Source organism: Sturnira hondurensis, unplaced genomic scaffold (assembly GCF_014824575.4).
Source record: "Sturnira hondurensis isolate 20B ecotype Veracruz unplaced genomic scaffold, ASM1482457v3 Scaffold0015056, whole genome shotgun sequence".
Lineage (NCBI taxonomy): Eukaryota > Metazoa > Chordata > Mammalia > Chiroptera > Phyllostomidae > Sturnira > Sturnira hondurensis.
Genome location: NW_028087687.1, coordinates 544,040 through 555,992, shown reverse-complemented (window position 1 = coordinate 555,992; position 11,953 = coordinate 544,040). Strand labels below are relative to the sequence as shown.

At 47.9% G+C, this 11,953-nt stretch overlaps 1 protein-coding gene across 2 annotated transcripts in view; it reads right to left on the bottom strand.

Moving 5' to 3' along the window:
* Positions 1–597: 597 nt before the first annotated feature.
* The window catches only part of BEND4 (BEN domain containing 4), a 29,599-nt gene continuing 18,243 nt past the window's right edge, over positions 598–11,953 (bottom strand). The window contains exons 4-6 of one of the 2 annotated variants that reach the window (XM_037064236.1): positions 9,564–9,655; positions 4,442–4,682; positions 598–918 (exon numbers count right to left, since the gene is read on the bottom strand). In XM_037064236.1, coding sequence (XP_036920131.1) covers positions 701–918; positions 4,442–4,682; positions 9,564–9,655 — 551 coding nt within the window. In that variant the 3' untranslated portion in view covers positions 598–700. The remainder of the gene's footprint in view (positions 919–4,441; positions 4,683–9,563; positions 9,656–11,953) is intronic. The other variant, XM_037064237.1, reaches the window with a different exon arrangement.

Below are 11,953 nucleotides of genomic sequence, written 5' to 3'. Positions count from 1 at the left end.
CTACAAAATCAAGCACTGAACGGCTTCAGTTCTTTGGATGTTTCTTGACTGACATAATGGAAACTATTACTGCTTGTAAACTCTGGAGATCTCACAGTGTCTTCCTGATCCACATGGTAGGGTTTTTTGGTAAAAATAACTGAGAAATAACAGCTGACTTCCCATTAACCGCTGTGTAGAGGTGGTCTGTTGTCTGGTTTCTAGTTAGTAACAGGCTCTGTCAGCGCAGACACAGCACATGATCTCACCTGTCCCGTGTCTGAGAAGTACGACTTCACGTCTTTGGAAAACATCAAGATGAGCGCAGTGAAAGTGAGGGAATGCTCGCCCCGTGTCCCTTTAAGTGGGCCCCACAGGACCAGCTCTGCTCAGGAAGCAGAGTTTACTGGATTTCAGGAAGGAGTCTAGGAGTCTGCCTACTTTCTTGTTTTCCACCCTCATCATCTAGCTAGTAGTAATCTTTCCAAATCAACTGTAGCTTTTTCTTTCCTATAATATTCTGAAAATCTGTGGTAGGCTCCACCCACTTCCCAAATGACCCTAAAATGGATTTCTATTTGGGAAGTGTGTCACTAAGAGAGTTGAGATTTAGGATGTGTGACAGAATGCGGTACTGTGGACTCTAACGTGATGGGAATAGAACGTTCGCAATGGGAACTCTTGGGAGGACCAGTGGCTCCCCGTGGAGAAGCTTTGTCCACTAATCCCCAGACCCATCCTGGGAATTCTTGTTGAAGACCTCATCCTGGGCAGCCTGCGGATCGACCCCTTCGTAAAACGAGCCCCCGTTGTGCAGGAACGTCCCCACTGCGCGCCCCTGCCGGGCGTGGCCCACGGCGTCGCTGAACACCTTGTTGATCTGCTCCTCCGAGGGCATCCACCAGTCGGGGTTGGAGGTGCAGTGCATCCTAATGAATTCTGCGGGAATACACGAGACAAGAAAAAAAGAGAGGAAAGAAAAACAGCTGGTTTTTGCAGAAGATGGTAGGAGAGATGGCTTAAACGTTAACAGAAGCACTGTAAAAAAAAGCTTCATGAGAACTCCAATGCAATGCCATGATGATGCCACTATTGGACCCAACGTTTCAAACCTATTTTCTACTCATGTGCAAGAGTATGCATAGCGCTAGTGGGCGGGGATCCTTCTAAGGAACACTTGCTATTGAAATCGAAGGAACACCTGATTCACAAGACAGGGTGACACCCTGCTTCGTAATCAAAACCCCTCCCTGTTGTTACCGCCTCACAGTTTTAGAATGTTAACTATCTCCAGAAACATAGCAAGTACCATTCACGTGGTATTCTTCAACCAGCTACTGATTGGTAGATGAAGTGCAAGAAAATGTCAACATCTCAACAAGGGAGGAATTGCCTAAATTTTAGTACAGAAGAGATTTGCACATTCTTGAAATCTTGTATTACAGGCTATACTTTTTTTTTCTGTACTTGTGGTGTCTATATATGCGTTGACAAATGTTTTTAAGATGAAATGTCCTCTAAATATTTAACTTCACCAGAAAGCAATGAGCAGACCTGGAAGAGTGACTATATAAAAAGTAACGAAGACTCCTACGAAACATCAACCTCAACCCGCCCGGTGTCTCCTCAGGGCCGAGGGCACACGCAGCCTTCCTACGTAGCTATTTTGTACAGTCGTACAATGAGATGAACACTTGAGAAAAGGTTCTAAGACTGTTTTTTGCACAGCTGGTTGAGAGTTCAGGATGACTACTATTTACACACTGTTTTCTCTAGCAGTGCAAACGAGACAACAGTTCTGACTGTATGACTGGATTTGTCTGCAGTGTCTTGCGAAATGCATGCTCTACCAGCTCTTGGGAGAAACGAATGCTTTCAAGGACCTGAACCAGAGAAATCTCATGAATGAAACTGTGCCCATCACCGTAGTCTCGCTTAGAGAAGCAGGGCACCTCTGAGGTTGCTGGCACCCCTTCGACTCTGTGCCTGAGATGAGAGACTCGCTTTCCTCACCCGAGTCCCAGCCCCAGTGGCCTTCCCTGGGAAAAGCACTGCTTCTTCAGCTCCTCACTCTGCCAAACTGCCACAGATCTGATGGCTTATGGTGGGGAGCAAGCCCAGGAGCAAGGCAGGGTAACTCTCCAGCCTGGGTAACCGTCATTATACTGCTGGACAGACAGAAAGGAGATATTCTGGGCCCTCAAGGGCTCGAAGATTGATGCTTCCTATTACTTCACCTGTGTTCTCAGCTCTTCACAGGTGCCCTCCAATCACCTCCAGCCAGACTATTAGCTACTGAAGCTGACTGCTTTCTGCTCCTCTGCTGACCCCCTCAAGTCCCCACTGTATTCAGTAAGTACGTGGCACCTGTTTTAGCGATTTAACCTGTCTCTGTCCACACCCCCTTGCACAGGGGCACGAGGCGCTGGGTGACTCAGAGACTCAACGAGAGGGACAAAAGGCTGATGGACGAGGACACTGCCAACTGGCACTCTGGGAGCGTGTGCGGCTCTGGGACACCCCCCCTCCTCAGCATCTACTGCTGTGACAGGACTTTCCCTAACACTGTGACAGCCAACTCAGAGCTGAAAGTAGAGCTCATTCTGTCTTCACAGGTCCTCTTCCCTCAGGGCACCTTCGGGAGCAGGTCGGCCCAGGATTTGATTCTATTCCCCAAAGTGTCTGTCCAAGGTCTGAGGCTTCTTCCTTTGGCCACTGTAATCTTGCTCAAAACAAGGACACCCACTGCGGGAGTCACCAGGCCTAAGCCTTTAGGGAAGAAACCCTATGTAGGTCACAGGAAAGCCCCAGGATTTCGGCCTTTGGGACAGACGTGGACATGCTCTAACCAGCTGCCCTGGACACAGGTTGTCACCATTTCTTGCCCGTGTATTCTCCAGGGGAAGCCTGTGGGTCACATCCCTAAGGGAGGCATGAGCTGAGGAAGGCAGAGTCTGGGCAGCGAGCCTGGGCCGCACCAGTGTCACAGAGGACCTGGCTTTGGGGACAAAGTGGAAAGTGGCCCTGATGCTTTGGGATGGATATTAATCCCTCAGTCTCACAAACTTGCCAGTTAAAATGTGAAACATTTATAAGAATTTCTGGAAAGGGAAACCATTGTGAGGCCCCTTATCCTGAGTCCCTTAGAAGCCTCAGGGCAACTTCTGGAGTTCCCACTAAGGGACAGTACTCTCAGGGGAGCTCCCAGGCTCCCCACTGCCTCCTTGGTGCGTAACCCCATCACCTCTGATGATGACGGAAAAGGGAGGACACCGTGGCTAGTTTGCTCAGAAAGACCCTGAAGATTTCCATCACACCCACTCTGAGCAGGTGGAATTTCCAGACTGGCCAATGCGGGGTGCTCTGGAGCACCTGTGCCTACTGTGTAGGGGTGTTTTCATTCAGGGTGGTTTTCTGAAGTGTGGCCATCAGATCACCTGGGGCGGCGTAGAGGCGCAGCAACGTGTGCCTCCCCGCCCCCACCCCAGACCAGCTGAATCAGAAGCTCCAGCTGAGTGTGAGAAATCTCAGCTGTTCACAAACTCCAGTGGGCATCCCGGGAGGGAGTGTAAGAGAGACTGGCCTCTGGAGGTCTGATCAGTGTTCACGTGTTTCCATGTGACTTCCTCGCCAGAGAACATTTTGATCCATGTCCAGAGCAAATCACTATCAAATGTCTCCAACCAGTGAAATCACTATTGAAGTCTACAGGTAATAGCTGAGCTTTTTGGCATGAATTTCTCCAGGTGCGAACGATGTCTCTGGTGGCTCTGTAACGTTCCTAGCTTGTGTGTGTTCGCTGTGAACCTGCTGAATGAGCTGTATGTCCGCTCATTCCTCCTCCTCACCCTCTGGCCTGGCCACTAAGTGTGGGTCTGCTGCAAAGCAATCAGTTGTTAATACTGATAAAACCTAAGCAGAATTTTTAATACAGGAGCTTTTTTTTGAAACTAATAAAGTTTGACTGGGCAATATTTTAGGCACTAAGGAAAATGAATAGTAAAGAACTGTTAGGATTTGGAGGCAAATATTCTTGAGAATGAAGGTAGATGGGATGGGGGAGGGGGTGGTCCACAGGCTGCGAAAGAAAACGGGCTATATCCTTTTCCTAATTTGTAAAAAAAAAAAAAAACCCGAGTCTCCCTCCCTCGGCGCGTTTCCCAACACTCCACTCTGCTGGAGGTGGCCTTCGCTGGCAGCATATAAAGTCTGAATTTAAAGCGTGAAACATGAGGTGCTATGCGATGCTTATGTGCCATTCAGTGAGAACACCAAGGCTACAAGCACACGAGAATTTTTAGAAAGAACTTCTCGATACCAAGTAGATGGGCCACACGAAGCCTACACGGTCTCAGTGGGGGAAAACCGAGAAACAGTAAAGGCTGAACACTTGCACGGGAGCCACAGCCAATGCGGTGAAATGAGATCACAGATGGCGACACTGGGCGGAAGGATGCAGTACCTCGGAGGCATGTTACTTTAACTGGATCCAGAGGGCGTCTTTCAGGACCTGTCTCTCCTGACTGCACTGACCTTTTCCTTTTCCCAAGGCCGCATGAGTACTTAAGCTCATCGGTTGTGAAAACAAATCGGATGAGGTATCGAAGGAGCCGCCTCCCGTCTTTCTTTGAAGAATTTACAGCCTCGTCCCACTGTTTGCTCGTTATGTAGACGGGATAGTTGTTCAACAGCTGCTTGCTTCCCTGGAAAAGCGAAATAGTCTCTCATTAACTACGGAGCCAGCCAGCCAGGAGCCCAGGCGATCTCCATTTCAAAGGCGAACCTGCTTTTCAACCGAGTGGCTGGGTGCTGACAATGAACCAGGTATGGAGAGCACACCAAATAATTGCTCCCACTCAGAACGGGCACTTTTCAAATTACATTTGCATTTTCTATAACAAGAGCCAATGGGGTATAATGAACACCTTTGAAAGAGGAGCTATTTATAACTTGCATTTTAACAGGTAGGTTAAAATGTGTCAAGATCCAATGACTGGGAACACTATTTAAATAGAAGCTGTAACTTTCCTTCTCAATCTATTAAAATATGCAGGAATGACTTTGAAGAGTGTGATCAAATAGGTCTCTTCAGCCTTTGGTTGGCAGCTACGCACTTTCAGAAATGATTCTGGTGGTCGGTCTCATTTTCATAAGGTATTAATTGTGTTTGTACACCTAACACTTGAAAGACGCTACATTATAGTGGAAACAACCAACATTAAAGAGTAAATTTAAAAAACGGGGGACTGTGGAAACTGAGAAAATCATTAATAATAATGCATAACAGATTTTCTCAAATTATAGCTTTTGCAGATGCCACTATGTCAACTCCAAATTTTTCTCACTTTTCACCTTTGTAATTTATGTCTGCTATAAAATTCCCAAGCTAAATAGCTGCAATGGGACTAATTATGGGAATTTCTGTAACATTTATAAGCCGTGTTTAGTCCATTGCACCTACACAACCATTACTTTTGTTCTGGTTGTCCATAAAATTCTACAGTCCAAGACAATTAATTAACCCATGATCTCAGTTTTAACGGACTCCTTCCCCAGTAATTAAGGTGCACAAAATAAAGAAGGGAAAACACATTCAGTTTTACAACTCGGCAAATTTACTGCAGGTTATAAATTTGGCAATGTCTGAGTCTATTAGGGTTTTATTTCCAAAAGGGTTCTGTTCAGTTACACACCGAAGGGCACAGAAACCCAGAGGAAGGAGGCAGCCAGATCTGGACGCCCTGGAAGCTCATCTCCACAGCACTCATCCTTCCTTGAGTTAGCAGTAGCGTGACTCAGTTTCCTTTTTAAGGGAGGAAGCGGAGGCACAAAGTTTGTACTTTGAATTTAGACTCAGCTTGGGTGTGAACTAGACTTGGTTCTGGGTCTCATTGGTCGTGTTTTTGGGGCAAGTTATTACTGCTATTTGTTGAGCCCAAGCTTCCCTGTCTGTGAAAGGGAAACTGTTACATTTCCCTTTTTAAACCCGTAACTCTATGGGTTTAATATGAGCATTTGGGAGCATAAATAAAGCCCCGCTCTGTGTCCTACAGATGATCACATGGTGGGCAGGACCCCCAGTTCCCAAACAGCCTGCAGCCGCCCAGGCTGCTGTCTCATGGCAGGAGGTGGGAAAGGGCAGTGATGTGAGTCTGAGGCAGCGCAGACAGAGAAGCGATCATGAAAGACGCAGACTCAAGGGGTTTAGGCAACCAACTCACAGACTGGGGGTGTGGGGCACAGAGGGTAGGACCAGGAGGAGGCAGAGGCAGCCAGCCAGGGAACCCCCCCGACCTCCCATGCCCAGGGAGGGAAGGGCTTACAGCGTTCTGATTTGGTGACCCCTCAGCCCTCAGGGCTGCCCACTGGGGCCTGGGGAAGGTGGGATCCAGGGCTGGTTGCCTCAGGCCACGAGCTGTGTCAGGAGAATTTCTGCAGAAAACCCTTACTAAACTGTCACCACACACTGAACCACAGATGAGCAGCCTGGGCGGGACACATGCACTGTGTCCCTCTGGCCTCTTTGCCCCCACAGGCCAAGATACAGGTGAGCTCTGGGGCAGGCCCGAGTAGGGTACTTGACTTCTCCAAACTTCAGGGCTCTTCTGTCAAAATAAGGACAGTGATTCCAGCGTGCAGGTTTGTGGTGAGGAGTTCACTCATCTCCCCACCAGAAGGTAAGTCCACGAGGGCTGAGATTATTATCTGCTTTATCTGGTGCTCTTCCCCCAGGCGGAGGACAGTGTGTGCTGCAGGGCAGGGGCAACCGACCCTGCTGAATGAGTAAGGCAGGAAACATGACGGCGACCAGCACACAGCGAACACTCAGCACACACTCAGCAACAGGGCTGCAACAGAGAGCTCTTGTTCTCTCTAACTGCTGCAGCACTGCGCCAGCTGAAGAGCTTCTGACTACAATAAACTGACAAAACTAAAGAACTTTAAGGAGACCCTCAAAGACAAGGAGCCATTAGAAAGGCCTGCTGAAGACAGAGGACTTCCACCACCCTTAACTTAAAAATCATCTTCTCAGTTATGGTCCCTGTAAGCACCTCTTCTGACCTACTGTTGAGTCCACTTTGAAAAAGCCAAGGTGAACAGTGTTCCTCGTATGTCTCACAGACACATAACCAGGTGGAAGACACAGGTACGCACTAACTTTTCAGTAAGTTCTGAATGCATCTCATGAACAATGTGCTCTGGGCGGCACAGACGGGGTGTGGCAATCAGGGAGGGCTTCTTGGAGAAAGTGGGCTTTTCAGATGTGCTTTTTGTTTAACAGAAATGTCAAAGGTAAGAAACTGCAGACTCTATTCTAAGGTGTAATCAAATGATTTGAAGTATATGACATGCATTTTGGATCTGTGCTTTAGAAAAACAACTTTAGCATGGGGGATGGAGAAGACAGAATCCACTGGCACAGTTCAGGTGAAAAGTGACGAGAGTAAACTAGAGACAAGAAGCAAGACTACGCAACCTGGCTGTCTAGCAGTGGGTGTCAGGAATGAGGAAGAGGAAGGAGTCCGTGACGCCCGGACCTTTTTGCCCGGGGATGGTGCTACCTTTACTGCAGGGAAAGCAGGAGTCCGGACGGGTGTTCAGAGGTGTCCTGAGTTGGGGGTGCATGGACGTTCCACTGCTGGCCAGGTGTTGGACACTCTGGTCTGGAGTCGATGGCCTGGATCTAGATTTGGGACGAGTCAGCACGCAGCTGATGTTCAGAGAGAGAACATGACTGACCGGAGGAAGACAGTGGAGAGCAGGAGGAAGAGGCGCAGGATAAAACTCAGGAAAGCAATGGGTGGAAAACCTCCTAAAGCACTCTAAAAAAGGGCAGGGGACTGGAAGAGAAAGGAAAAAGAGGAGGAGGAGGGAGAGATCCAGGGGATGATGAAGGCTGATAAAAGGGCCCCTGGACTGAATAACTGGCAAAGTCACCGAGGCCGCCTGCAGAGCATTCCCACAGGTGGTGAGGTGGAGACAGACTGCAGGAGGCAGAAGAGCAAGTGGGAATTAAAAGGGTGGAGATGCTGGATATACACCCGTCTTTCAAGTATTTATTTTCTTAAAAAAAAAGTGAGGTCACCACTCAGCAAATCCCTTCAATGGTAAGCACTGGGGATGCTAATGGGGAGGAGCTGCGTGCCTAACCTTCCGGGAGCAAGGTGTGCCGTGGTGTGGAATGGAAGTGCTGACAGAGGGTTCTTAGGGCGATGGAAGGATAAAGAAAAGACAGTAAGTGATGGAGGGAGGGAGGGAGCATCAAGGGGAGGCTTACTTTGGGGGTGGGAAGACTCGAGTGTGTGTGCCGCTCAGGGGGATGACCCAGTCACAGGAGAGAAATCAGCGCACAAGACGAGGAAAAACCGATGGGGCAAGTGCTGAAGAAGGAGGGCAGAGCTGGGTAAAACAGACGTGGTCCAGGGGGCACCGGCAGGGGCACCGCCTCCTCTGGGGGTGCGGGCACGCACAGTCTGAAGTAAGTGTGGCAGAATCCGGCAGGCCCAATTCAACTGGGTACCTCACTTTTTTGCTAAATTCAAGAGAGGGAGTGTGGTGGGACCAGGCATAGGCTGGGGCTGCAGGAAAGGACCGGACCTTTGAAATCCCTCCTCCAATCACAGGGAAAGGGAGCAATGGCCCAACAAGTCCCAGGTCCCCCGGAAGGTGACAGTCTCAATCTGCACCAGACTCACTCCACCCTCTTCACCTCGTCTCCTGTGAGCAGAGACGGCACAGCCGTGTGTTCCTGTGTTTCTTCAGCAGAGAGGCCCGGGGCCTGCTGGGAACAAGTGCGCAGGTGCAGCTGCTGGACGGTGAGCACAGCGATGCACTGCAGTGTCACTTCAACGCCCCACAGGAAATGCTGGTGGATACTGGACCACCAGATACAGAGCGTCAACACCCGACCATCACCAGCGTGGACAGCGCATCAAACAACAACCTACGTCGATTGTTATCACCCCTAGACATTTATAAACCCTGTAAGGTAGAGCACAGTCATTACCTCTACTGAATTTAGGTTCTGTGCCCCTAGGATGAAGATAACACACAGAAAAGACTGAGCTTTGAAAATTTTGTAAGGGCCCTGTGGTCGGACAGACACACATCACCATTGAAACGGACCACTTCTCTTACACAGTGGAAGAAACGGGTGGTCCAGGGGTACAAAGTGCCCACGTTCAGGGGCCCTGATGTTTGGAAAACACCTTTCTAAACACTCATGTCTCAGTGCGGAGGAGGTCACAGCAGGGCATCCTGGAACACAGGCTCCTCCTGAGTGGACGACAGGCTGCTGTCTCCCATCTCCAGCCCCCTGTGCCAAAAGAATGGTGGAAAAACTGCCCACACTACTTATGGCTCTTTCTCTTACTCCCCAACTACACAGTTGAGTCTTTGTGAATTAATGCATGCATCGTCATTTGCCAGTCTACAAGGTCACAGGTAATAGACCCCTGAGCCTCAGAGAGCAAACGTGTTTTGCTAGCCAATCTGTTCTGATGTACGTGTGTAAGCCATCAAGGGGCTTCATTTTAAGGAAATTCCAAAGGGAACAACGTTTGCTTTTGCAAAGGGAAACCTACCTCGGTGGGCTGGTCAGCCGGCTGTGGGATCAGGAGTTGGTTGTGATGCTGTAGCACCGTCTTCAAGTAATCTAGCACTGCCTGGCAGGGCACTGAGGGCGAGAAACAGCAACAGTTACATACTAGCTTCGCCGCCACAAGAGAACAAAACATGGTCCAAAGAGACTTTCGATGCAAACTTCTAAAAAGACCTTATTTTCTAAAGGAGACAGAATCTTCTTGCATACGGCAGCTGGAGTTATTTCAGTTTGTAAATACAGACAGACGACACGGTTTGGGAGGAGGATTTTGGCTCAGCACAATTCCCTGAAAACTTTCAAGATGAACTTAACTAAGATGAATTTGGGTCAATGACAACGATCAGGAACGGCTCAGAGAGACAGGATTTTTCCTCTTTTACTCAAGTTGTAACTGTTATACCCAACGATGCTTTTTAAAATTAAAATGCTGAAAAACTAATGTTTCACTATTTTAATCAATAATATAACACTTATTCTTATCCTTACCTGATTTTTTTCATTGCTTTTTAGAGAAAGGGGTAAGAAGAGAGAGAGAGAGAGAGGAAGAGAGAAAAAGAGAGAGAAACATCAGTGTGAGAGGGGAACATCCATTGGCTGCCTTTTCGTACACACCTAAATGGGGCCCGACCAGGCCAACCGGGGACCGAACTTGCAACCTGAGCGTGTGCCCAGACTGGGAGCGGAAGCTGCGACCTTTCGGGTTGCAGGATGATGTGCGACCACCTCAGCCGGGGCAATACTCATTTCTAACGACAGCTTTATGCCCAGCTCTTCAGGAGGCAGGAATGGCTTGCAGTTTAGTCCTGTTTCCCAACAGACCACTCCTGACCGCGCAGTTCTCATGGTGAGTGTCCCCTTCTCTCTCAAGAAACTTAGAACTGACTGGCCCAATTCATATTTGGTTATTGTGTATTTCATTAATTGTTCTTACTTTCTTGAGGCTTAGTCTTATAGAATCATTGAATAACTACAATAAAACTGAACAGGTATTAAGCCAACCTAGAGCCTGACATTTTTTGTAGCACTGCATGAATAATCCCTACATCTTAAGATTTATATTAGAGCCTTTTTGGGAGTACTAACTAATTGTTTCTCAAGGCCTGGGTAGCTCAGTTAAAAACCTAATATATGTGAATTATTGCCACTATGTCTTAGCTGTGTGTTTTTAAAGATGTTTTTGTTATACTGAAGATACTAATAAATATTTTACCGAAGCCCCAACTTTAAAGTATCACCACTGGGCTTTCTTTGCTTTGTTTTTCTCACCACTTTTTTTTTTTAAAGTCAGCAAACAGAAATTATCATCTTTACCCACTAATAGCTTTAAGATTTTTAGGTGACATCACATTGTGACATAACAAATCGAACACTCCATCAACATCCTTTTGAAGAATTTGAAGATAGGAAGTAGGAGTAGGTTAGGAAATTTTTCTTCTTGCCAAAAAAAGATTTTTCTTAAATAACCATCTTTTGAGATCTGCGTCTTAGTCCTTCGTCACAGGCCACTCTTGAATCGCCATTTAAATCCATTCCTCAAACTGAAGAGGCAGCTGCTGAACAACAAGTCAACAAAAAGAAGGTGCAGCCGTACCAGTCTAAAGCAGGACTTTGACAAAGCCCGAGTCCGGTAGGATCAGCCAGCTACCCCTGCTCCTTTGCTCAAGGTCCGATCTGCTCTTCTGATTCCACAGGGGGTGAGATGGAAACTCCTGGCAATGGGCGTAATTATGGGGGGGGCGGGGAGCAGAAGATTGGGGAAGCGAACGGAGGCAGGAAACAGGTTCATGCTTGAGTTCCGGTCTTTACCCGCAGTGTGGCCTTCGGGATCCGCCTGGCCCCCGCATCCTAGTCTGCACTGCTCAGTGCTGGGCAGGAGGACCCCGAGATCAGCACTGGGTCCCCCAGGTTCGCGGTTAGAACCCGATGCAACTGCATGTATGCTGCTGCTTTGTGACGTGGGCAGGGTATTAGCTGGATTTAGTTTGGAAGTTTTAGCAAACTTTGTCAATATTGACTGACTGATCAGGATTTGAATGAAACTTCTTTGATCCCTTACCTGTATTTTATAGTCATTAAGATGTTGATGAAAAGGTGTTTAAATGAAGCAAAAAAGCTTATAAAACTGAATGAAATACTGCCATTTGTGACAACGGGCATGGATCCTGAGAGTATCATGCAAAGCGAAATAAGCCAGACTGAAAGGACAAGAACCATAGGATTTTTCACTCAAATGCGAAATATAAAACAGAAAGCAACAAATGAACGAACAAAAAACTCATAAACACACACAACAGTGTGACGGTTACCAGAGGGAAAGGGGGTGGGGGAGGCTGAAGAGGGGAAAAGGGGGTCAAATATATGGTGAGGGAA